Raw genomic sequence first — 27856 nt, 5'->3', positions numbered from 1 at the left:
GTTTGTCTGTGTCCGCTTCTGGATCCGATGATTCCACCTGTTCTTCATCGACGAATCCGCCAGATACCACAACAGTTTTGTTTGCTGAAACCTTCAGCATCAGTTGTTGTGAGAGGATATTGGCCAAGTCTGCCTTGTTTTCAGGGTGTGCCATGAAAGTAACCCACTTTGCTGGGAGTGGAACATTCTTGCCTTCAATCAAACGTCGGATCGCCACTGATGCTTAACCACGTCGTGTCCTTGTTCCCTCTTTGATGGATTTCTCGTAGTATCTGTCAAACACTACATCAGTTCGTTTGAACAGTGTCCCACCTTGAAGAACAGCTCCAATGAACACGTCAGGTAGGTCTCCAAAAGTGGCTGCATTGGGTGGTTTCCCAATGGAACAAACCATTGCTTGACCATCAGTTATGAGTGTTGCTGTTTCCCAAAGGTCTGCAGCGCCTATGCTGGGAGGACATTGTATTCCTGAAGTGAGTACTTGAGCCAAGTCTGCTTTTGATCCAGACTGAAGTCTACCGTTTGTCTCAGCTAGAGCCTGGGAGACTGTTAAAAGTTCATGCATCATTACTTCTGACAGGTTTACACGTCGGCCACTTTCGTAGGCAGTGATCAGGTGCTGGATAATTAATTAATATATTTTATATTTGAAGCAATTCTTCAAAATATGCATTTTCTAGAAAAATGGCAGCCATCTTGGATTTTGTCGGCTAGGAGCAAAACCGCACGAGATGCAGCTTGGCAAACAGCAAAAATGGATTCAGCACAAAAAAAACACCCTAGGAAAGCCTATTTGGCAACTTTGACTCTAAAATGCCTGAGAATTTTTATACAGCCACATTTTCCAGATATTCCACTAGTCTATTAAGGTCAAGGTCACCAAAATGGATGTCAAAGTCCACCTAGTTGACATTTGGTGAACTTGACCTTGACCCTGAGTGCCCATTTTCGAACTCGTCCAAGATATTGGCCATATCTTGATACCATGAACGTTTCATATTGGTAGCTCAAGCCGTTTATGAGTTATCTTGTTTACCCACACACAGATCCAGTCAGCCAACCTTACACCTGCAACCATCATAACTCCGTTTGCATACGACCTGCACTGCGAACCGAGAGGAGTGGTAATGTTTTCAGTTATGAGGATGGCTGGCTGGCTTTGTTTGTGTGTGTTTTACAGCCGGAATTTGTGTCAAATCAGAAATGGAGGTGCAAAATTATGTGCCGAGAAAAAAACTTTCAAACTACGCCGGTGGTGAGATCCCATCACGCAATGGCTTCTAGTCTCAAAATCAAATCGTATCACTGAATCTAAAATTATTTGTAACTGTTAGATTCGTATAATGTGTTTCTTTTCCCTGCATAGTTTGATAAAAAAAAATGTCACTTGGGAACGTGTTTATTTTCATTTCGGTACTAAACGTTGATGATTAATAATTAATGCAAGGTGTTTATTGTGTGTAATATACAGTCACTTGACCTTAAATGTAGCCGAATATAATTTTAGTTACTGCTGAAACATTACAAACTTGTGAATGTGTGTGTGTGTGTGTGTGTGTGTGTGTGTGTGTGTGTGTGTGTGTGTGTGTGTTGAAACGTGAAACCTAACTTCATCTTATGTCTGTCGCATGGTGTTTGGAACTGTAAGCGCAGTTAGAAGCATTTGTCATTGCACAGGAACCTAAAGCAAAAGCAGATACTTCGATATTCATATTAAAGAAATAATACGATGTTGCTGGAGACTGATAATAATGCTGAGTAGAAGACGTGTTGTTTGACTTCGTTGCCAATGACGATCGCAAGTCCCCTTCCGACTGTCAGTGCCTCACCCACCTCCGCACAGTGGTTGCGCTTGTTCTCATCCTTTTCGCTATCATTCGGAATGACAGCCCACTCAGCCACAGCAATATAAACATCTCTCGATCAGCAATCACGGTTTTTCTATGGGTGCGGAGGTGCTGCGTCCTCGTGTGTAAACCAAAGCACTTGCACTCGAAATCATAATTGAATAGATGACTCGGACGTAAACCTTATTTGCAGATGTATAATATATTTGGGTATCCCGTGGAAAGTATAAGCTATCAAGCATAAGCCGATTTTCATCGGTCAGTTTTGAGTGAAGTATAATGGTACTGTAAACAGGTCATATGAGATTTGCTTCAGGGTCTAAGCTGGTCGAAGGGAGAGCTGTAGCCAAAAGTTCCTCATTCCAAAGCTGGCCAATCATACATATGGAAATGGATGTATTGGAATGGCGGTTTGTGTGTGTGTGTGTGTGTGTGTGTGTGTGTGTGTGTGTGTGTGTGTGTGTGTGTGTGTGTGTGTGTGTGTGTGTGTGTGTTTGTGTGTGTGTGTGTGCGTGTGTGTGTTTTATCAGTTTGAAACAATAGAGTGCGAACGTATACAAACATATGAAAATACAAACAACCACTTCACACCTTTATTGGCAGTCGGGGCTCAAGTTTCTAACCTTAGATTTGAAGTATAACTAGAACGGGAGAAAAAAACATTCACTTCGATTTTTTTTTTTATTAATAATGAATGGAGGAAAGAAAAACAAAGGAAAAAAAATAAGTCCATATGCCTAAAGGCATCCTCCATTCATAAAATATTTATAACAAGTGGATTTGAATTGAAGTGGATTAAATATTTGTGGGAAACAACTCCCAGGAAGTGAATTCCCGACAGTAGTAGTTCCGGGGATAAATGAATTTTGATAAGCAGAGGTTCTGCATTGCGGGGGACAGAGTGTGAATTCATGAGCGCTCCCAGCTGCCCGAGTATTTCGGGAGAAAATGTGAAGGGGAGGCACAATTGAAGCTAGTTCGTTAGAATACTTACGGTAAAAATATCGATAATATCGATGTTGTAACAACTATTTGAGTGATAAATGCTATATGAACATGAATCCGACATTGCTATTAGGGAGCTACAGTTACTGATTGTCATATGGGAAAAATATTCCTCATAATTCTCCAGGTCACTCATCAGGACGAGAAGAACTTTAATTTCTTAAAAGATTAACGTTACTGAGTAAATGACAAGAAAATCACTTGACAAACATCGCCTTCTACAACACGCAAACACTGGTTTATAGACTAGATCCCCTTTTTAATTGTAGGTTGTAACAGGTAAGGTAAAGAGACCCTGCCGAAGAGAATGTTACTGTGGAGCAAACACTCACCAAAAATTATTCCAAGGCTTGCCGTCAAATCGGAAGGAAGGCCGGGGTTAGAAGAAGAGATAGTTGGATCGGAAGTGAATTTCAAGAGAAAGGACGATTGTCAGACTTTAACTCCACTTGTGCTGACAGCATTTTGTGGGTAAGGAGCATTGACACACGGTTACATACTAGCTTGTATGAAAAGGAAAGCACTAAAAAACCATTCCCTCAGACTACAATACACAAATGTTCGTTTACAAATCCATTTACGTTTTTTCATTTCCAAGTGCGAACAGCCTAGGATAAGGAGAGCCTGCCCAGTGGTCTGGTAAACCACGAAATAGTACTGGGGACCATTGTGTTACGGACCAGGACCCATATTTTCACAGGATTGAGGAAGTACTTTAGCATCTTTAATTAAGCGATGAATATTTCGAATATCGCCATACTCTCCATAAATATCGTACCAAAGGATATTAACTACCCATACCCCAAAATAAATCATTAGGGAAGAGGTATTTGGGAGCTTCGTTAACAGTCGAGAATACGAAACCAGGTTTCCTCCCGATTACACCACCGTTGCTGTTTCTGAGAAGGATAGCCCCAGGGGCCATGAATGAAGGAAGGAATGAGAAGGCTATGGGAAGAACTAGGTTTATTGCCCTTATATACCTTTGCAGTATTTTGTGGGTCAGGCACAAACACAATCACATAAGTAAGACTGACATGGAAAGCACCAAAACTTTTTCCCAGATTAAGACATGCAACCGGCGCTTTACATCCACGTTCCTAATTCAGCTATAGATACAACAGACTAGAAAAAAGGCGACCGGGTCTCAAAGTCTCGTGGTTCTCTGGGAATCGAACCTTGGAATTCTTTCCTTCGATTAAGTATGGTTCTGATATCACAAACACCAGTCACCACAGTGTTCATGATAACTCGGTATTATGGTGATGATTCAGGCTAAGAAATCTATCCCATAATTCTTCCTTAACGATACCAGTAAAAGTAGCTCTCCTCATAAGTGGACCATTATGTGTTGATTGAATTTATTACTCCAAAGCAATCCTAGAATAAGTTCCAAATGTTTTTACACTTTTTGTGAGGGACTATATATTTTTCGATATTGATTACTAACACATTTATTTAGTATACCGTTGTTATTCAAAGCCGGTATAAAATTGCCCTCCCTCAATCATGACTGCTGACACGTAGTATGAGACAAACACAAAAAGTCGGCGCGAGTCACTAGTATTGAAAGAACGTAGAGCCGTAACATTATGGTTTTAGGCTTCTGTGTTTTGTGAATTAAACTGCAAAGGTACGAAAATCTGTGATAGAGTAAAGAGAGTATATTTACAGTCCTCTAAGCTATTGTCAGTGAGCTTTGAATCAGAAACGTTTATTTGTTCTGAGGAATAAATTTCTCTCTTATGATGCTTGTGCTAATACGCAGCTGATAAAATTTGAAAAATTAATAGCAACGAAAAATAATAGTTTGCGATTCAGATGTGCTTTTACTAAATAATGTATCTTGCCCACAAACGTAATTTTTAACTTAAATGTTCCACAGATACTCCAAGCCATATCTGTATTTCATAGAATCTTTTTCATACTAAAGCCACAGCAACACCATACTACCACCGTCAGCCACACCACCATCACACTAACACCGTCATCCACACCACCACCACACTAACACCGTCAGCTACACCACCACCACACTAACACCGTCAGCCACACCACCACCACACTAACACCGTCAGCTACACCACCACCACACTAACACCGTCAGCCACACCACCACCACACTAGCACCGTCAGCCACACCAACATCACACTAACACCATCATCCACACCACCACCACACTAACACCGTCAGCCACACCACCACCACACTAACACCGTCAGCCACACCACCACCACACTAACACCTTCAGCCACACCACCACCATACGAAGACCATCAGCCACACCAGCACCACACTATCACCGTCAGCAACACCACCACCACACTAACACCGTCCGCCACACCACCACCACACTATCACCGTCAGCCACACCAGCACGGCACCACACTAACACCGTCAGCTACACCACCACCACACAAATACTATCCGCCACACCACCACCACACTAACACCGTCAGCCACACCAGCACGGCACCACACTAACACCGTCAACCACACCACCACCACACAAACACCGTCAGCAACATCACCACCACACAAACACCGTCAGCCACACTACAACCACACTAACACCGTTAGCCAAACCAGCACCACACTAACACCGTCAGCCACATCAGCAATACACTAACACCGTCAGCCACACCACCACCACACTAACACCGTCAGCCACACCAGCACGGCACCACACTAACACCGTCAGCTACACCACCACCACACAAATACTATCCGCCACACCACCACCACACTAACACCGTCAGCCACACCAGCACGGCACCACACTAACACCGTCAACCACACCACCACCACACAAACACCGTCAGCAACATCACCACCACACAAACACCGTCAGCCACACTACAACCACACTAACACCGTTAGCCACACCAGCACCACACTAACACCGTCAGCCACATCAGCAATACACTAACACCGTCAGCCACACCACCACCACACTAACACCGTCAGCCACACCACCACCACACTAACAAAGTCGGCCACACCAGCACGGCACCACAATCGCAAGACTTACCAGCAGAGAGGCGATGGTCAGGCAGCGGCGGGTGAGGCAGTCGGCCGCGCAGGGTGAGGCAGTCGGCCGCGCAGGGTCAGGCGGCCAGTGAGGGGCACAGGCCAGAGGCTCATTATTTATCTGTGTCAGCACACCCACACTCCCCTACCATACAGCCAACACGCAGCAGTCAGCAATGGGTCACTGTATAATGCAACGTTTTCCTTTTTCCTAAAAAACATACCTTTTCCAAAACAACAACGTGTGCTTTTTACATGGTTTTTATATTGATATACTGTACTATGCATCAGTGACGTACAAGTGGATAATGGATTGTGTAAGATGCGGAACCATTATCTGAGTATTACTTACTACGAGATCAAGAATGTCATCTAGGCCAGTATTCTTGTTGGGTAAGGGAGCTTCCTAACACCTCTTCCTAAGCAATTTATTTTGCCTGGTACACTTTGGAGCCCTATTCAGTGTTACATAATCCTTCTCATATCGCCATTCTCTGCATAACTGCTACCAAGGGATATTAACCAGCCATATCCGATAATGGATAGTTAAGGAAGAGGTGTTACGAAGCCTCCTTACTTGACGAAAATATGGGCCCAGGTGACCCTGTTGGCTCAGTAGTTCCCTCTTTATAGCGATTTGTTCCTCACCTGACATCCCAGCATAATCTTGTACATCGTTGATGGAAAGCATGTTGATTTTGAAAGCGATATAAACACCACAGACTAGACTTTGCGGGTGTAATAAATAAAATATATCACTTAGGAAGAGGAGCTACGATGCCTCTGACTCATAACATGACCTTAACCCGTCACGTCCCGAGCTATTTCGCACCTACGACACCCCCCAATCCCGAGGTATTTTCGATTTTTTTTTTTTTTTGGCTAAAACCTCCGCTTTTGGTGAGAAACATCGAAAATTAATAGAGAAATTGCTCACCTGAGGTTTAAAATACTTGATCCAGGTAGCAGTACCTCCTTACCTTACTGGGTTTTCTAACAGGCTGGCACCAAAGAAAACGAATTCTATGGGAGGATAACCATTTCACACCACTCATAAACGGTATTTATTTATTTACTTGGTACGAATTTATATGTAGTACAAGAGTATATTGGTTTTCAAACAGTAATATAGGCATGATAAGCATTATTTCACTCACTAACTCATCACCATACCTGACCTTTTTTTGCCACATTACCTGATCATCATTTCTGACTGTTTCTTCCTCTAATGCTATGTAAACTTTGTCCTCCACATTGTCATCGATTGGGGAATCATTCTGGCCCTGAATGTCTTTATTGGGCAGGTCACTGGTAACAGGTGAATTGCCGAGACAATGGTGTGCAGGGGGGGAGGAAGTTATGCAGTGTAAGGCATTGTCCCTGCTTGGCATCTTGTAGAGGAATAGAGGAAGGTGTCCCGTGTATATATACGAGAAATCACACGCGAAAATTGAAAATTGTGTAAATTATGAACCTTGCAATTGTGCAACGTACCAGTACGTCAACGGGACTGGCAAATGCAAAATGTTGCAATGTACCCATACGTCGATGGGATGCCTTGGGTTAAACACCACCACAAATACTTTTTCGTAATTAATTCAAACAAGCCTTGTACAAAATTGGCCTCCATAAAATAGAGTTAGTTAGTAATATTACCTTTATGAATAATGATTAACTTAGCTATTGTATGATTTGAAGGTATATTGAATAGCTTAGGAAAATAGTGGGATCAAGCTGCATCTTCGATTCTGCGATGTTTACTGAACATACAAAATGCTTAATTCTTTGTTAGGGGGCATCCACTTGTGTGCTGGAACAAGTGCTGGCAACATGTATGCAACACAGTAATGAACATGCTGCAAACATGTTGGGAACAGCAGTGTCCAGATAATGCTGGCAACATCATCATGAAGTCTCAGCTGCCTGGTGGGGACACATCCTATCACCTCTGCTGCCAGTGTTCGAAGCTGCACTGACACATGTTTCCATACATCCGTCCAAATACTGCTCCATACATGCACCCTAACATGTTGCCAACCGTGTTGTCAACGTATGTTCGAGGGCACATGTGGATGCGCATTAAGACTGCATTATAAATAAAACTGATGCTTGATGAGAGCCTCATATATGAAGTCACTGGTTCTGTTTGAAGAAGTCATCTTGCTGAGACTCTTTGTCTCGATATTTGTGTCCCGTAATTTGACGACTAATGTAAAAAATCCTCTTTGGTAGTGTGTGTGTGTGTATGTGTGTGTGTCTGCATCTTAAACCTATTAGTCATAAAAATAACAGTATATCGAACGAAATAATGCAAAAATGACACAAAATTCTTGAAAACTTACAAAAGTATTAACAGTAGAACTTTTTATTTCCCCAGAGCAAAGCAAGTAAGGGTACCAGAGTGCTTGAGTTTTCAGCATGCGATTACCTTTCACAGTTTACTCTTTCCCTGCAGATGCTTTCATGCAGCATGGCTGTAGAGGAAAATATTTTGAGTTTAATAGGAAATCCAGTGACATGCCAATATTTTTCACCGTAACCTTTGTCTATGTGGCAAGAATGAAGAATGATGATGATGATGATTAATCCCCGAGCTAGACCTCATCAGATCATATAGCCCTGCTAGGGTTACAGGAGAGTGCTACCCCTCCCAGCACAGCAGCCACCGGGCGGGGCGCAAACTCGCAACCTCACGATTACGAGCCCAACACCCTACCACCGAGCTACCGAGCTCCCCCAATGAAGAATGAGACACCCACTTCAAGAGTGTATGCGAGTGATGTGGTTTGGGAGAAGAGGAGCAGGAGATCAGGGATAAGATGGGGAAAAGAGTGTAGATATAAGGGAGAGGGGGTTATGAACGGGCGGGAGGACAGCTGGATGGCAGAAGACAGGGAGGCTTTGAGGCGATTTGTTTGTGGTCTACCCTTACTGGATTGAGACGTCTGACGATTGACAGGTAGATAGACAGATGGATAGAGAGAAATAGATAGATAGATCCTTGCTCTGTCGACTCTGTTTTGTAAAGTTTTAGACCGTTCTCGTATGGAAGGAATTAAAAAGAATCTCAAGTATACTTTTCTTTAGCAAGGAGTCTTTTATTAAATGTTTGTTATTTTTAGACAATTTATTAAGCTTAGAATACACAGCATTTCGTGTACTGAGGACGTTACAAACAACATCTATAAGCATTTTAACCCTTTCAGTCCGGTGACATTTTATTCTATTTTATTCCTGCCATCACTACACAATATAATTTAGCTTCGGGGAGACGCGACGAAGATCAAGTGGTAAATGAAGGTCATATGTAACCCGTTTAATTTCGAAAAGCTTGTTGTAAGATGAATAAATCCTCTGCAGCAAGGATGAAATATTAATCTATCTATTGTCAGACGCTTTAATCCCGTAAGGAGTGGCCACAAACAAATCGCCTCCATTTCCCTAACTACCCCGCCATTTCACAACCCTGCCCCCAGCTTACACCTCCCTCTCCCATATACCTCTTCAGTCCATCCCTCCATTTCCTCCTTGGCTTTCCCCTCCCTCTCCCCCCCTCCACCTATTTCGTCTTTGCCATTTCTAGACGGTTTCCTTCAGCTTAGAAGAGTTTCAGAATGTGTCCAGTCCAACTCGAGATCATCCTTTATTTCTCAACAAGTTTCTTTAATAGCAAAAATGAAATAAAAATAAGACGAGTTGAAGAAATTGAAGTATTGTTTTATTTTATTTTTTTCTTATAAACTCGATCCAGCAACTTCACAAATTAAGTCTGCAAAATATCTAGTACACAACCTGGTCAGTAACTTGCAATGTGAAGCCCCAACCGCCGGTGGATAACTGATTCGACTCTGCCACTCCAACAGCCTCACATCCTTCATCACGGACACATTACCGGAGGTGTGAGTAGATAAGCTCGAAGCAGAACACGTGAAAACTAATTGCCAGGCCAGCCACGTAAACCACCAGTGTTCCCTGCAATGTGAGAGAATATTCTTTTAGCAAACTGCAACATATTTAGTACAAGTATTACCGGTTCACTTAATACAATATATATGAAGAGAGAGAGAGAGAGAGAGAGAGAGAGATGGATACGTGGATGGATGGAACGATAGGTAGATAGATAGAAGGATGGATGAGTAGAAAGTATGGCTCACGAGAACACAGGAAGTTACCCATATATTGGAAAGGCTGAATGAGGACCTGACGGCCATGGTTGTGGGTGGGTTGAGGCAGGTGGTCATGTTGGGGGTGTAGCTGTTGACCCAGTGGTAGTAGAGACCTGCTTCTTTCACTGTTATGATCCTGGAAACACGTGATTATGAATATGTTATGATAAACTTTTCTCCTTAATTGTCCCAGATTTTCGTCCTTTTGTAGATTTGTTTACGTAACTACTCCTTCATGACAAGCACAATTCTAGTGAAGAGCATCAATTACCATTCCGCACTGAAAATGCAGAGATGGCAATTTTTGAGCAAGTTAGGGAAAAATCGGAATAGCTAACTGATAACCTATTCATCCAAATAAACTTTTTAAATATTAATCTTGATAAAGGCGAATAACCACCTCAGGAGTAACCTACCAGATCAAGCAGATAAAACTGATGAATGATAGCTGACCTACGGCTGACAGCGTTGATGAGTGCACTGTGTTTGGGCCCCGCCATTGCAGTCATAGACTTTAGGAACTTCTCGCGTGCTAGATAGAAGTCACACTTTCCTGTTGGCACCAAGAAAATAGTTGAATATAGGCAAAATTAGTGCCATGAATACGCTTTATGACCTTTACAGTACATCTGTCAGCGGTCTTACGATGTATGTAGTGAAATTATCGTAAAATACGGGATGATAAAAATATATTCATGGTCAACAAAACACAAGCCGGACTGACGTTGAAACTAATCATTTTCTCTGAATAATGCTGACCAAAGTTGATTTATTATGGGATCCATTTTAATCGTAAATAACAAAGGATCACAAATATTTTTTCAAGCCAAGGTCAACCTGGAAATTGTCTGACGTCTCCCAAAATATATTAAAAAAAAATGCAATGGTTTTATTCTTTGGCAGTAGGGTTAAGCTGACCTTGTTTTGTCGTTGCTTCATGATACCGCTGGTCCATTTTTTGGCAGTTTAGGTGGGTTTCTAGTTCATTACGGGGGTGTTCTGAGGTACATGGCAGTCCAATTATCTCTCATAGATATCTTAGTGTAAGGGCAAATGAATGATGCACACACACACACACACACACACACACACACACACACACACACACACACACACACACACACACACACACACACACACACACACACACACACACACACACACACACACACAGTCATTACTCCCTCTCTCTTCCTCTCTCTCTCTAACTCACCTGTAACTGAAAAGTCCTGTGCCATCATCATCTTGGTCACGTCCTCCAAGTTTACTAGGGTGTGGTCCCCCCTCCTCACTTTGACATCCAGGATTTTCGTTAACTCAGAGGTGGGGATGGATTCAAATCTACCTTCCTTCTGCAGATTACTTATTTCGCGTAAAACACCACTCTCAGCCGTCTGAAAGCGGCACAATGACTGTCTTAAAGGCTGTAATTATAGGGCCCACCAATACTAGCCTAGAACTGGACATATTTTAATGTAAAGTGCACGATCGTGTATTTATGTCACGGAAAGCGTCAGTCTTAACCGTCTGAAAGTAACGGAATGAATGTCTTAAATTGTAATTTACATAGCCTTTCTACAATTACCCCAGAACCAGACATACTGTGACAGAAATTCCTGAGCATTGTAAGTATATATTAAAACTGGAAGAATAACCTGTATAATCTGTTTGCGTTGTTGGCATATGGTTTCTCATTGTCCCCTGCAGTAAGTCTGATATTGACCTATTGATAAGGAGTATCTTTAATTTCCTATCATTACCGCGACCTACATGAACAGACAATTTACCTCAGAAGATGTCCGAGTCTGGCCTCAGTTACAGCAGGTTCGCTGACTGACAGAGCCAAGAAACACATCAATGCCCATTGACGTTATATGCTACTCTAAAACTCTTAATGGGATAAATACTAACCTGAATAGTGTTATCCTGCCTAGTTCCCTTCTGCACTAAAAATGTAATAGGGTTATCCACCACGTCCCTGAGAGACTGTATGGGCATTGGGATGTATCTGACGGCCAGGAGGGACACCAGGTTGCCTGTATAGCTACGTGTCAGCACCACAGTTGTCAGCATCCACACACCCAACACCACACGTTCCCATACCCACCATGTCCTGACAGGACTGACATCTGAAAAAAAGCACAAGAATTTATTCCAAATTAAGTTCTTACTGAGTTATTACTTCACTCTGAAAGTTTCATGTTGTATCGTGTTTCCTTACTGTGTTCGCAATCATACATAATAGGATTATTTTTGCCCCATATATGCATCAGAATATTCTTTTGCTCTCATGTTCGCTTCATACGTACAGTACATTCCTTAGTGTGCTGGGGTTTGTCATGTTAAGTTGTTAACAGTCGGCATCAGTCAAACCAACTTCATATCTCATTATTATGTAAGCAAATAATATCTAAGCGTCGGAAGTGCAATTGGAAATGTTTTCTTATGGATATTTTACTACAAAACTTTGTCATCAGTTTTGTCCCACTACACTACTGAGTAGTAACCATAAATCAAGGCATGTTTGCAACTCATTATGGTACTTTTCAGCACACCGACCAGTTTCTTTGTAATTTTGATCGCAGGAGTCCATACAGCGCGAATAAAAGTTCCCAGTATTACGTACGAAGCCATCCCGAGAGTGTTTTCATGAATGAATTCTCTTATTATCAGTAATATTATTTGATGATAGAAATAGTTTCTTAGAATAATTCACTACTGAATTCATATGTATGTAAATCATTAAAGTTATTCATGATAACTCTTCTTATCTCTGCCACCACGCGATATCAAAACAAAACAAAATGCTTGAATGAGATGTTATATTTAAGACACGAAAGTGGTACACCCTGATGCAATTGTGCAAGTAATGAGATATTAAGATTTTCTTGCAAGGGACCAAGTGAATGCAATTAGATGCGTTGATCAATAGTTCAATATAATTGTACAACCACACATGGTGGTAGGATGGTAATACTACCCTAAAAGTGACGACTTCCACCATAATATATGGGGCAAGTTGGAGGTCTTACCTTGTTGTAACAGCACTCGAACACAGCTGGATGCCTTCACCACTCGCCCTGTACAATGACAAGCCTGGGGTTGGAGACAGGAAGGAAATATTGTCATTACTGCAAGGACCCCCAACAAAGCCGTAAGAAGCGCTGCCCAAACACTAGGACCCAGGGGTAGTAGGAAGCTCCAGGGGTTCACCTCAGGCTTGCCACGACCCACGATCATCCTGCTGTACATGATGTCGACGGGAAAGGTAAAGTCCACTACCTTGGCTCTCGAGGGTGTCATAACGAAGAGGCCAAGGCTGAAGTCCACTTCCTGAAATGAAGAGTAAATCAAAATTTGAAGTGCAGTACTGTCAGGCACATCCAAATCATTCATATCTTCTTATCTACTTTTTTTTTTAATTCGGTCTATGATGACTGTTTTGTGCCTGGTTGTTTTATTTACAGTATCTATCTATCAGTCTTTCAGCCTGCCTGTGCATCTCAAATACCAGTTTAGTTAGGCTGACTTTCAATGAACTGATTAAATGGCAAAATATAAAGAAAATAAAGTAATTTAATCCACATCCGATACATAATGATGCAAGGCTGTAAATGGACCTACTTCCCGCATTGACATTCTGATCATGCCGGTCCAGGATCCGTCAGGCTGTTCCGCTCCCCACGCTCTGTCAGCGGGAGTCACATAGTCGTATCTGCAAAGTTAGTGACAGGGAACGAATCTAACACCACTTCCACATTAATATTATACTGTACTTTTAGAGAGAGAGAGAGAGAGAGAGAGATGTATATATTTGAATATATATGTATATAGATAGATAGATTGATAGATGGGTAGATAGACAGATAATCAGATAAAAATAATGACAGTGCTAACGCAACTGCGACTCCATATGTGTGTGTGTGTGTGTGTGTGTGTGTGTGTGTGTGTGTGTGTGTGTGTGTGTGTGTGTGTGTGTGTGTGTGTGTGTGCGCGTGTGTGCGCGTGTGTGTGTGTGTGCGTGTGCCTGCGCGTTAATGTTAAACGCTAATGGTACCGATTGGCAATTCATGATTTTGAGCTCGGCACCGGATTCCTTAGACAATTGCCTCTTAGGCGATAGGTAGAGGCGCTCACCATTCACAGACATAAGCTTATAAGAGGAGTGAACACCAAAATCAATGAATATAGTAAATGTGTGCGCAGATACCCGTGCTCGACACATTTTTTTTTTATGTGTCCGACTCTGGACATATGCTTCACAGCCTGCTATTAAGACCCAGCAGTCCTCCTACTGTACATACCATACACCTCTACATGTCACCACTTCGGCGCTAACACCCACCGTCCATATTGAATACATGCTAGGGCTGTCTGATACAGGACCCGTGTATTGGTATTAGGGGGGGTATTTGTACGACATGTCGGCTGGTCTTCTGGTAGATCAGTAAAGCCTGATTTAATGAAATTCAAATGAAGCATGTTCGAAACATTGTCTTGATTAAGTTCGCATGGATGTTCGAACCACCATTGTCATGAATATGTTCATCACGTCGCTGGGAAGCATGTTGGTAGCACTGGCTTGGACGTTTCCTTCACTGGGCATGAATGTAGCTGGCTAGAAAGTTAACTGAGTACCACTGATGGTGAGTGGGGATTGCCTCAACATCATGAAGTGGGCCAGGAAGCAGGTGTTCTGATTACCAGAACTTTATTAGGTTCATCGTGTGTTCTGAGACCTGACAGACTGAGAAAACAAACACGAGATTAAGAAACTAGACACATGGAACGACATCAGTGACACACTGTGCGTGAATCATGCCGATGCCATGAAGAACATTGATACTTTGATCGGACAGCTTCGGTGATGGACAGAGAGAGAGAGAGAGAGAGAGAGAGAGATAATGGCAGGATAAAAACGACGTCTATACGGGCTCATGGCCTGCTTCAAAACCCAGAGCTTCCTGCATAACAAAAATAAACCATGCACTTCATTAGATGTTGAACTTCCGTAAAATATAATCCTGAATAACCCACTCTCACTTACCTGTGCAGCACATGTCCAGTATCGTCATGTATTATATCACTGATTACACTGTGTCTGCCCACTTCTACCATTTCATGACAGGCATACTTAAAATCGGCCAAGACTTTCTGCTTTCTGTCCACAAAGGATGATTGTACTGTAGCAGCCGCAGCAAGCACAGAATTTCTCCCTACAATATAATGGAAGCACTGCTACAGACATGTGTCTGTGTGGATTGCATATCAACTTCGAACATGCTGAAGCTGTTGCCACGAAATTTGTCATGGAACATTGCTACGGACATGTTTGCAGCATGTTCGGCATCAAGCTTCTGGCATGTAGATAAATGTTAGTTTCAGTGTTTCGAACAATTTAGACGGCGCGGATGTCCAAGCAAGAAAACAATGTAAGGAAGCTGAAAAAACTAAGAAACTGACAAAGGATCAAACTGGATGAAGTATGTAAGAATAAACACATACCAAAGGTGTGGCATCACATATTCAATTTAGTTTTCATCTTAATGCTTATTTCACAGATGTATCTGAAACTCGCTTACAAATATAAACTCAAAAACATATGTGCCTTTTTTTTAATTCAAATTTTCAATATGTCATTGTGTTTTTCATTTCACTGCCTTTGTTATTTAATAGTTCTACTTTTGTGGTTTCTGTTTAATAGTTTCTGAATACTCTTTCACCTCAACTCCATGATGGGATTCGCTGTCGGAATGATAATCATCATGATGATGATGATTTTTTAAAACCTGATTCAATGTCAGCATTTAAAAGAAAGAAAACACATATGCGAACACGAAATGAATGACAATTATATTTTCTTTCTTGAAGTTAAAGGTTTCTGAAACTGTTCGACCTGCTGATATGAGGGTTTTTTCATGTACAACCATCTGTAATATTTACGTATTCCTGTTGGAATGAGATAATCGATTCAAACCATTACTTTAACACACACACACACACACACACACACACACACACACACACACACACACACACACACACACATGTTAGGACTCCATATTATAATTACAAATCATAATAGATAGATAGATAGAGAGACAGATAGAAGCAGGGAGTCAGATGATGAGAAGGTATTGTGTCTGCGAGAATCGAGCAATGCTAAACATGCTTACACACTCTTAACTCAAGGAATGCTTTATAGGCACACGACAGCGCCTAGTGACCATACACACACATACACACATACACACAGGCTTCTAGAACTTTCCACTCACAAGGAACACACGTGACACACCCCTGCTACACCAGAATTTAGGAAAGAGAGCTCAGAAGGAGACAGGCGATAGAAGAGACAGGTCGCAGGGAGAAGGGCTTAGCAACTTGAGAGAGAGAGAGAGAGAGAGCGAGACAGGGAGACAGGGACTCTGCTCAACTCACTCGTGAGTGAGAGACTTGTTAATTTTTCCAAGACAAATAAAAATAGTCCCATACTATTCTTTACCTCTCCTGTCACTACATGACAATTGGGAAAGAAGATTAGCTACTCACGAAGCTACTCAAATATAACAACCGCTCGCCCACAAGTCTAATATATATAAAACTCCACTACAAGTAACTACTAAGTCTTTTATGACACACACACACACACACACACACACACACACACAGCACAGATACAGTCACCGTCACACTCACACTCGCTCACACACAGTTGATTGCATATCAAATCTCCTACGTGAAGTTCATAGCTTCTGAAACAGTTTCGAGCAGTGTGACTCTGGAGCTCAACACGGTGACCCGGTTCGCCCCAGGCGCGTCAGGGTCGTTGACCACCTTTGTTTTGTATATCGGCATTGGAACCCGGCCCACCAGCAGACGCGGACCCGTTGCCAGTCTGAAGGGAAAAACTTAGATTAATTTTTTCGACTGATCATGAGACATTAACCCGTACTGCACTGGGAAAAAAAAAAAAAAAAAAAGTGATACCCCTCTCTGCCGGCTGATTTTTTTTTTTTCTTTTAGCTAATTGGGCTTAATACATCAATATAAGATTCAAGGCACTAATAAAAGTAATCACTAAAGCTGGAATGTCGGTTGAATCGAGCCAGGTTGGTGCCACTCTACCTCTGAAATCGTCGTGGTTACTGAGAGGGCAGAGTGGCTGTGAGTTTGTGAACCGATTACGTTTTTTTTTTTTTCTGACTAAATGGGCTTAATACATCAATATAAGATCCCTGACACTAATAAAAGCAATCAACAAAGTCAGAAAGTTGCTTGAATCGGGTTAGAAGGAACCAAAGGCCAGGAGCTTGCAAACCGTTCCTTCCAAGAAAAAAACAAAAACAATACAAAGGAGAGCCAAAATCTACCACTGAAATCTACCTTTGAAATCTCCGATGTTACTGAGAAAGCAGAGCGTCTGTGAGCTTGTGAGCCGATTTTGGATTTTTTGTGGGTAAGTGGGCTTAATACACCAGTATAAGATCCCTGATTCTAATAAAAGTAATCACCAAAGCCAGAAAGTAGGTTCAGTTGAGTGAGGTTGGTGCCACTCGATCTTGGAAATCTTCAAGATTACTGATAGAGCAGAGCACCTGTGAACCACTGGAGACTCGCCACCCACGCTCTAAATCAGTGTTGTAAGCATAGTGAAGAAATGTCTAAGTTAGTTCAGTTGCTTGCAATGACTTCTCATTGCTGCAAGACGTAGATCTACATCACCGGCGTTTTTGAAGGGGACAGATCACTGATCCACCTGGTGGACAAGCCTACATCTTTTCTATCCTTAATGACCTAGAGCAGCTTGTACACAACCCTACCCATATCCCTGACTGAATTGGACACAGCTTCAACATATCTGACCTCTTCCTTGCAACTAATCCTTCTGCCTACACTGTTAATCTTTTCTCTCAGTTGGGCTCCTTCGATCACAACCTTATAATCTTAATCTGTCCTTTTGAGCCGGTGTGGCTTGTGGATCCTGCAAAGAAACGTCGTCTGTTACACCTCGGAACTGCAGATTGGGAGTCCCTCAGTCAGTACATCTTTGATTTTCCCTGGAATGATCATTGCTTCCATGGCAGGGAGCCATCTGAGTGTGCCTTGCGCAATATAGAGGTTATTCTCTCGGGCATGGAAGCATACATTGCTTTCTCATATCCTCTGACTAATGCAAGAAAGCCATGGTTTAATCACGCTTGTTTTAATGCTGTCCGCAACAAGGAGAGGGCCTATAAAAGGTACCAGAGCCAACCCACCCCTGAATCACATCTTTTGTATGCTTCTGCCCCGAATTGTCCTAAGTCTGATCTTCGCTTTGCTAAAAATGATTTCGTCCATACTTAATGCTCTAAACTCTCCAAGTCGAATTCTTCCCGCTCCTTCTGGCACCTTGCCAAAAACCTTTCTAACAGCTTTACCTCATCATCCTTCTCTGATGGTTCTGTAGCTCTTTCTTCTACTGATAAAGCAGATCTCTTCGATCAGACCTTCACCTCCAATTCCTCCTAAGATGATTCCGATGCTGTTTCTCCATCACTTCCCTCCTCTGACTTCCTCATGACTGACTTTAAAATTTCTTCAGCTGATGTATTTTCTGCCATCACTGGCCTCAATACTAACAAGACATATGGGCCTGGTGGAGTCCCTCCTGTTGTCCTCAAGAACTGTGCTTCTGTGCTAACACCCTTCCTCAGTATACTATTTCGCCTTTGTCGTTCAACTTGTACCTTTCCTTCTTGCTGGAAGTTTGCTCTCATTCAGCCAGTCCCCCCAGAAAGTGACCTTTCCCAACACTCCAACTATCGTCCAAATACTTTAACATCCTGTCTCAAAAGTATTCGAGTCTATTCTTAACAGGAAAATTTTAAAGCATCTTTCCTATCACAACCTTCTTTCTGATAGTCAGTATGGGTTCCGTCATACAGCTCTTCTCAATAGAATGGAATCAAACGCTGTTCGTCCATCAACTTTTTTCCTCTTACTGGCTCCCTTCAACCTCTGTCTCTTTACCGCACTGTTGCCTCATTATCTCTTTTCTATCACTACTTTAATGGTCTCTGCTCCTCTGAATTGTCTGCATCCCTCCACCTCTACGACGGGTGCGTAGCACCCGTCTAGCAACAAACTCTCATCCCATTCCTGTCCAACTCCCTAATGCAAGAGTTAACCATTACTCCTGTCATAAAGACTTTGTGGTTACTTGTAGAGAAGTATATTTTAGACTTGTGGTCGAGCGGCTTTTATATCTTGTAGTAGCTTCCCCACCAAATGTCATGTAGTGACAGGAGAGGTAAAGAATAGTATGGGACTATTTTTATTTGTCTTGGAAATATTAACAAGTCTCTCACACGGAACGAATATAAGTCCCGGGTAGCTACCTCCCTGTCTCGCTATCTGTCTCTCTGTCTCTGATTGCCAAGCCCTTCTCCCGTCACCTGTCTCCTCTGAGGCCTGTCTACTGCTCTCTTGCCTGTTCGGTGGCTAATCTCCGTCTCGACCTCTCTCTAGGGTCGCTTGTCTCCTTCTACTCTCTCTTTCCTAAAATCTGGTGTAGCAGGGGTGTGTCACGTGTGTTCCTCATGGATGGAAAGCTTAAGGAGCCTGTGTGTGAGTATGTGTGTATATGTGTGTGCATGGTTACCAGATCTTTGTTCACGAGAGGACTGCTGACAGCTAACTGCATCATCTCCTTACTGGCCGCTGTCGTCAGCTTTCCTCAGTGTTAAGAGTGTGTAAGCATGTTTAGCACTGCTCGATTCTCGCAGACACAACACCTTCTCATCATCTGACTTCCTGCTTCTATCTATCTATTTATCTATCTATCTATTATGTAGTCCTATATTTGCTCGGCCGGGCGAAAATGGCGTACCATCGACATTTAATAGTTATAACATATTAATATATACTGCATACACATTATAATGAACTTATAAGCTAATTAAGTGAAATACATAATATTGTAAAGTAACATAATTGTATGAATATTGTATACATATATTATTCATAGTAAATAGTGATTATTCAGTAATATTACATTTTAAATAAGTTGTATACATATTTGAATAAATGCAATGGTTGTTGTAAAACACTTTGTATGATGTGCATGTACAACAGACGTACGCATATAATTGTGCAATGGTAATAATGCTAGGTTATACATTACATAGAGTTATCACTTTAGTAATGTCTAATATTTCACCTAACTTGTATGATGATATTGGTAATACAGAATTGTGCTATAATTGTATGACTTATAATATTGTACTAACATTGTGGTACTACATAATTGTAACATTTTATGAATTGTTACAAAATATTGTGTTAATGCATAATTGTGTTGGCCTTATAATTGTAGTTACATTTTGTTAATGCAACTATTACATAAGTGTCTTGGCCTTATAATTGTAGTTAAAGTTACATAAAAGTTACATCTTGTTAATGCAACTGTTTTGTCGTTACATAATTGTTACATATCGTTTGTAGGTACATAATTGTAGTTAAAGTTACATAAAAGTTACATCTTGTTAATGCAACTGTTTTGTCGTTACATAATTGTTACATATCGTTTGTAGGTACATAACTGTAGTTAAAGTTACATAAAAGTTACATCTTGTTAATGCAACTGTTACATAATTGGCAAAGTGTAACATAATGCAATCGTTTGTCGTTACATAATTGTTACATATCGTTTGTAGATACATAATTGTAGTTAGTGTAACATAATGCAATCGTTTGTCGTTACATAATTATTACATATCGTTCGTAGGTACATAATTGTAGTTAGTGTAACATAATGCAATCGTTTGTCGTTACATAATTGTTACATATCGTTTGTAGTTACAAAATTGTAATAATTGCAGTCCTAACATATGCTGCGGTCGATGATAGTGATGATGTGTCATGCCACTTGTTTGTGGAGACACAATTTGCTTTTTTGTTTGTAGTTTATGTGGTATTTTGGCATATGTAGTAACACTTACACTTATTTTCATTTGTTTGTTAAGTGATCTTACTCTATTTCTCTTTTTTCTTTCTTCTTCTTTCTTTCCTTTCCTTTTTTTTTTTTTTTTTTTATGTATTGATTTTCTATAGTTTGTTTTTCTTTGCTTGTGTACACTTTTTTCCATGTTGTTCATGGTTGCATAATTACTGGCTAATTTCCTTGGGATACTTTTTTAAAGTTTAGTTTATATTGCACAGATACTATAAAATGATATTATATAGTCCCATATTTTGTTATTTTATATAAAAAATATATACATATATACAGTATTAACTATACACACTGACTTGTTGTTCACCTGTACCTATCGTGAGTAATATGTGTGTCAGCACTGTGTGGAAATCATTGTCTTCACGATTGTGTTGAAGATGTTCACTCTTGCTAACGGCATTTGTGTTGGCCATTTTTTTTTTTTTTCTAGTTTACCTTGTAACTTAATTTATATGTTTCCAGTAGGTAGCTTTAATTAATAAATGTTTAATACAGTTCTTTTAATCGCTCACTGAGTAACTGTGATGGTATATTTTCTTTATCACTTTGTAGATGTAATAATGTATAGTTGTATGTATGAAACACGTATTTTATGTAGGTATAAATGGTAACACTCGCTGGTAGTAAATAAATGTTATAATAAATGAATGAATATATACCGTGTAGAATATTTATTGTTGGTGCAAGTATTTAATGAATGAATTATGAAGATAATTGAAGTAAGTATGTGTATTTAAGTTGTAACTATACAACACGTTTTATATGTTTGTGCAGAAGCTTATTGTCTATCACTGTGTATTGTATAAATGAAGTAACTATGTAACTCACTAATTTTTACCGTGGTGAGAAATGGTGTGAGTGGTGTTGCACGTGGTGATAGCGTTGTCCTTCGCGGGTTGATTGGCGTGTTGTCGTCTCAGCACATGGTGACGTCGGCTTCCCACACTGGTAGCTGTGGTGAGTGAATGAGTAGCGATGAGTAACTTGGGTGAAGATGAGTGAGTAAGATGAGTTATGAGTCGTGTCTCACTCTTCATTTGTTTGTTCCGGTTTTCTATGTCGATGTTTTCTCGGTCCTTTTCTCTAGTGATTTACTCGTTGTGGGATGAAGACTGCCGCTACTTGTAGGTGCGTGTAGATTATACAGACGACTCGTAGAGTTGTTACTTGTAGTTGATTGTAGATGGTTGTAGTTCGTTCACTGTAGAACTGAAGTTAATCTTGTAGAGTCTCGGTTGCTTTTGTAGAAATTTGCTTTTAATTCGGAGACGATGTCCGCAGATTTGCTGGTTTGTCGTTAAGCTACTTGCAAGGCGTCGTGTGATCTCTTGACCTCTGCATCAGCATGATGATCTGGGAGACGGAGGGGGCTGGATGGAGAGAAGCGTCAGGCGCCGGTTATGTTGTTGATTGAGAGAGATATTCTTGTTTTCAATCTTGATATTTTGTAGGAATTTAATGTTGATTCGTAGACGAGGTTCGTATACGTTCGCTGCTACCAAATGTCATAAAGACTTTGTGGTTACTTGTAGAGAAGTATATTTTAGACTTGTGGTCGAGCGGCTTTTATATCTTGTAGTAGCTTCCCCACCAAATGTCATGTAGTGACAGGAGTGGTAAAGAATAGTATGGGACTATTTTTATTTGTCTTGGAAATATTAACAAGTCTCTCACATGGAACGAATATAAGTCCCGGGTAGCTACCTCCCTGTCTCGCTATCTGTCTCTCTGTCTCTGATTGCCAAGCCCTTCTCCCGTCACCTGTCTCCTCTGAGGCCTGTCTACTGCTCTCTTGCCTGTTCGGTGGCTAATCTCCGTCTCGACCTCTCTCTAGGGTTGCTTGTCTCCTTCTACTCTCTCTTTCCTAAAATCTGGTGTAGCAGGGGTGTGTCACGTGTGTTCCTCATGGATGGAAAGCTTAAGGAGCCTGTGTGTGTGAGTATGTGTGTATATGTGTGTGCATGGTTACCAGATCTTTGTTCACGAGAGGACTGCTGACAGCTAACTGCACCATCTCCTTACTGGCCGCTGTCGTCAGCTTTCCTCAGTGTTAAGAGTGTGTAAGCATGTTTAGCACTGCTCGATTCTCGCAGACACAACACCTTCTCATCATCTGACTTCCTGCTTCTATCTATCTATTTATCTATCTATCTATTATGTAGTCCTATACTCCCAGTCCTTCATTTATGCTACAGGTCAAATCTGGAACAGTCTCCCTCTGTCTGTATTTCCTACCTCCTATGACCTCCAGTCTTTCAAACTCAGTGTGCCCAGGTATCTCGAAATGAATGGATCTTGAATTTGGCTCATTTTTTTTATTGTCTTTGCTTTTTTTTTTTTTTTTTTTTTTCCTGGAAGGAACTGTTATTCGGGCACAGTCATTGGTTTCTTCTTCCTCGCATAAAAAAAAAAAAATCTTGCTAGTGTTGTACAGGTTAAAGAAAAGGATTAGTATTTTTCGTGTCCAAGCAAATGTTTTCCAAGTCCTTATCTACCTTTAAAATCCAGTCACCAGTTTGATAAATATGTCTCAGATTTATGTCTATCGGTTGGTTGCAAGAGTTACTAAGGAAGTCAGTTTTTATATCCTGTTATTCCCCTAGAACCCGTTATTAATTTCTCACACATTTTTGAACTACTGACCTCCGGCTGCACAAATAATTTCTTCATCATTGGATTTAAATTATTATACACATGACTTCTTCCCTACTCCATCTTTTCAACCACTTTGTCTTCCAGTTTGTTAAACATAGTACAAAGACATCCCAGAGGCCTTAAAGAAGAAAAAGTCTGCTAAACTAAAGAAATACGTCTTTACTGACATAAGTATGTATAATGGTCATTCCTTAATGATATTAGGTTTATGTGACTAAACCTCCTGGCCCCTTCGTTATAACACGTACAAAATGGTGACGCCTTTTTGTATGTTATTCTTGCCATCTCCAGGCCGCTCAAAACACAGAGGGGGTGAGGGATAGTACCGTCTTTCGTAGGTGCTTGGAGATGATGCCTGTGCTATCGGAGGCGAACGTTCTCTTTCGTGGAGGCACCCAAATTCCTTGTTAGGATTTAATGTTTAGTGGTTCTAGTGTCTTACTTTTACCCCTTTATCGTAGGAAGTTATCGACATTAATTTTATTCTTTATATTGTTCTATCTCTCTATCTATTGCCAGACGCCTCAATCCCGTTTGGGGTGGCCACAAACAAATCGCCTCCAAGTCGCCCTGTCCCCCGCCATTTCACTGCCCTGCTCCCAGCTCACACCTCCCTCTCTCATAAACCTCTCCACCCCATCCCTCCATCTCATTCTCGGCCTCCCCCTCCCTCTTCCCCCCTCCACCTCACTCACATACACTCTCTTCGTCAGTCTTTCACCCTCCATCCTCTCCACATGGCCAAACCACCTCAGTGTGTTCCTCATAACGCTTCCTATCACATCCACATCCACACCATAACGCTCCTTTATATCCTCATTCGTCAGCCTGTCTCTCCATGTGACTCCACAGGCTCCTCTTAAATAACTCATTTCCACTGCTCTCACTCTTGACTTGTGTCCTTCCTTGTGTCCAAGCTTCACTTCCATACGTTAGAGTTGGTATCACAATACTGTCATGTAGTAACTTTTTCACTTCCATGCTCACTTCCCTGTTTCTTATCACTGCTTTTAAGGAACCAGCAACCTTTCTTCCCTGCTGTACCCTTTCAAGCACTTCACTCTCCAAACCTCCATCCTTACTCATCACACTACACAAGTACTTAAACGTACTCACATTTTCCAATTCCTCACCATCCAACCTCGCTGTACATTCACTGACCACCTCTCTCAAAGACCATCACTTTACTCTTCCCTACATTCACCTTTAGATTCCGTTTCTTACACACTCTCCCAAACTCATCCACCAAGCCTTGCTGCTCCCCTCCGTCTTCACTCAACAACACAGTATCATCTGCAAACAACAGTACAGGGAGTTTCCAAACACTTTCCTCTCTCACCAGGGCCACTCCAACATCCACTACCCTACCTAGTACCTCTTATATTACCCCATCCATGTACAGATTGAACAACCATGGAGACATGACACATCCTTGTTTCAACCCAACTTTCAAAGAGAAAAGTTCACTTAGTTCACCATCCACACGCACTGCAGCCTTCGCACCATCATACATATTCTTCACAGCATTCAACAACTTCCCATCTACTCCATATATTCTTGACACTTTCCACAATCCTTGTCTAGCCACCCTGTCATATGTTTTCTCCAAATCCATGAAAGCCGCATACAACTTCTTTCCCTTCTCTAGAAACTTTTCCACTAAAGATCTGAGAATGAATATCTGATCTATCCAACCTCTTCCCTTCCTAAAGCCTCTGTGTTCTTCTCCAACTAATTTCTCTGTTCTTTCTCTAACTCTGTCAATAAGTATCCTACCATACACTTTTCCTATTATACTAAGAAGAAAATTGCCCCTATGTTCCCCTTTTCAAAACTATCCGCTACACAAAACTCTGGAAGTTTTGCCACCAGTTTTTTATTTAAGTTATTTACTCACTCACTCATGGCCATGCGTTTATATCGTGTTTTGGAGAAATTTGTTGGGTCCTCATACAAGGGTAAGTTATAGCCCTTTCACTGGCCTCTTAACAGCAAAGTGGATCCCCTAAACTAAATAAATTTGCCGTAAGGTACATAAAAATAAAGACTTCAGTGTATTGAAAAGATGATGAACTATGCCTGGCCAGGATGAAGCCAGAGGAAACTCTGGTGGAGGTCCGGAAGGATTCAGACGTGCAAATCGATCGTCAGAGCTGGGTGGGGCGAAAGACTAATTGAACCATCTAGTACAGTAGTTGGTTTCCCTCAGGATAGCTGGCACTCATACATGAGTTTCATCCGGTAAAGCGAATGATTAGAGGTCTTGGGGACGAAACATCCTCAACCTATTCTCAAACTTTAAATGAGTGAGTGTCTGGGCTTTCTTGAAAGACGGGGGCGCGGCGGCCTTCCAAAAGCCGCTGGCGCCGCCATCCACGACTGAAGCTCCAGAACCAAATCTCTGAGTGCCTAGTGGGCCAATTTTGGTAAGCAGAACTGGCGCTGTGGGATGAACCAAATGTCGAGTTAAGGGACCTAAATGAATGCTCATAGAATCCAAGAAAGGTGTTGGTTGCTATAGACAGCAGGACGGTGGCCATGGAAGTTCGAATCCGCTAAGGGGTGTGTAACAACTCACCTGCCGAAGCAACTAGCCCTTAAAATGGTATGGCGCTCAAGCATTCTCCCGATACTCGACCGCCGGTGGCACAACAGGCTTCGCCACGCAAGTCTTTAAGCCCCGATGAGTAGGAGGGCGCGGTGGTGAGCGTTGAAGGTTTCGGCGTGAGCCGGACTGGAGCCGCCACTGGTGCAGATCATGGTGGTAGTAGCAACTAATCGAGAGAGACTCCCTAATATCAGCTGATTACAGTTTGTTACTGAAATCAGCTGATATTAGGTTCTTCTCTAATTTAGGTAAAAACATAGTAGTGAAGAGAAAGCACTCAGTACGCTTACCTGTAAAACTTGTCGGGAAAAAGTGGGAGGAGGAAGGTGGGAGCCAGATCACGTGAGGGAGTCCACCAGGCAACCTTCTGTGGCTGCGAGTTTCCCGAGCTGTACGGCAGCTCCACAAACACGCTGCACCTTCAGAAGTAAATACAAATAATTAATTCTTTGGCTGTGGTGAGGTTCCGTTAGCTGAACAGAACTCTGTCTTCTTAGCTGAAGGGGGCGAGGGGATGGAACGGATAGTTATACGAGAGGGATTTGTGAATTAGAGTGATAACAGCTAAATGGAAAGGAAAAGGCGAAGTGGAGGTGATTTGTTTCTGTGCATCCCTTGTGAGATTAAGGTGTCTGGTAATAGAGAAGCAAAATCTGCAACAATTAATATATTTTTTAGGCTTTAGCATAAAAATCTTGATAGTTATTTTTACGTTTTGGGTGTGTATATCTTTTCCCTGACTGTTGTTAAATCCTCTGACACTTTGCAGTTAAAGGGTGAACTGAAAACTTTATCCTTGATGCATATTGAATCTATCTTATTATTTTCCTCCATCCCATTCAAGATGTCCATTTAGTGTACCGAATAGACAGATACCAGAAAAGGAATATAGACAATAATGAACAGTTAATCCATACGATGCTGTGGCGTCTTTTATACAGTGTTCTTCGAGCCTATATATGATGTGCATCTCCTAAGCAGCCGTTTGGCGGGAGTGTGAAAATGCTACTATAATACGTCACGGGATTCAAGAGGTTAACATGGCGTGCCCAGCGATATAGCCCATAACATTTCAAAGTATCCTAGGAACTTCTTAACATCATTCAAAGAATAACCCACTTTGTAAAGCTTCTTCTTGCACGTTTTCCAAATCGTCTTAGCATCGTAGACCCTATTTAATTCTTCTCGTGTTAGCTCTCATGGTCCACAAGTTTCACAAGCATCACAGTTGTTAATCATGTGTATTCTAATCCTATAAAAGTAAAGTAGTGAACCTTCCCTTGTCCTCTATACTTGGCTACTCTTGTCCCAGAGAGAGATCGATTGGCTTATGTATCTATACAGTTATGTGAGAGAATAATTAAACACTCACAAAATTTGTCCATTCCCCTAGTAAAAAGTCGTTATTTCCTCTAGCTTCACAGTTAAGTGCATTTAAGAAATATAAGCAATAACTCATGGGATCTTTAATGTTCTTTATTATTGCCTCTAATCATGTTCAGTCTTTTCGTTTCTTTACACAGGTTGTGATGTTTGGTGCATTTA

The 27856-nt window shown here is 41.4% G+C and overlaps 1 protein-coding gene and 1 pseudogene across 1 annotated transcript; one reads left to right on the top strand and one right to left on the bottom strand.

Moving 5' to 3' along the window:
- Positions 1-223: 223 nt before the first annotated feature.
- On the bottom strand, positions 224-27474 carry LOC145397051 (glutamate receptor 2-like). The gene is made up of 11 exons (XM_080270265.1): positions 27431-27474; positions 26602-26730; positions 16789-16947; positions 13674-13764; positions 13082-13382; positions 11961-12178; positions 11263-11443; positions 10503-10602; positions 10056-10185; positions 5885-6028; positions 224-619 (listed from the first exon to the last, which is right to left on the bottom strand). Exons 1-11 carry the CDS (start codon positions 27472-27474, stop codon positions 224-226), a joined length of 1893 nt encoding a protein of 630 aa, XP_080126391.1.
- On the top strand, positions 25726-26510 carry LOC145397379 (large subunit ribosomal RNA; annotated as a pseudogene).
- Positions 27475-27856: the final 382 nt, after the last annotated feature.

This window comes from Coenobita brevimanus, chromosome 40, assembly GCF_032717465.1.
Source record: "Coenobita brevimanus isolate Jiangsu-jjx chromosome 40, ASM3271746v2, whole genome shotgun sequence".
Classification (NCBI taxonomy): Eukaryota; Metazoa; Arthropoda; class Malacostraca; order Decapoda; family Coenobitidae; genus Coenobita; species Coenobita brevimanus.
The sequence above is the reverse complement of the archived record's forward strand: the minus strand, read 5'-3'. Positions and strand labels throughout refer to the sequence as shown.

Excerpts from the sequence above, each read along its gene's own strand:
- LOC145397051 (XM_080270265.1), bottom strand. The coding sequence starts at position 27,474 with ATGCTAAGACGATTTGGAAAACGTGCAAGAAGAAGCTTTACAAA. Across the intron at positions 26,731-27,430 it reads GCAAGAAGAAGCTTTACAAA|GTGCAGCGTGTTTGTGGAGC; the intron begins GTGGGTTATTCT and ends TTACTTCTGAAG. Across the intron at positions 12,179-13,081 it reads TCGAGTGCTGTTACAACAAG|ATGTCAGTCCTGTCAGGACA; the intron begins GTAAGACCTCCA and ends GCTTTTTTTCAG.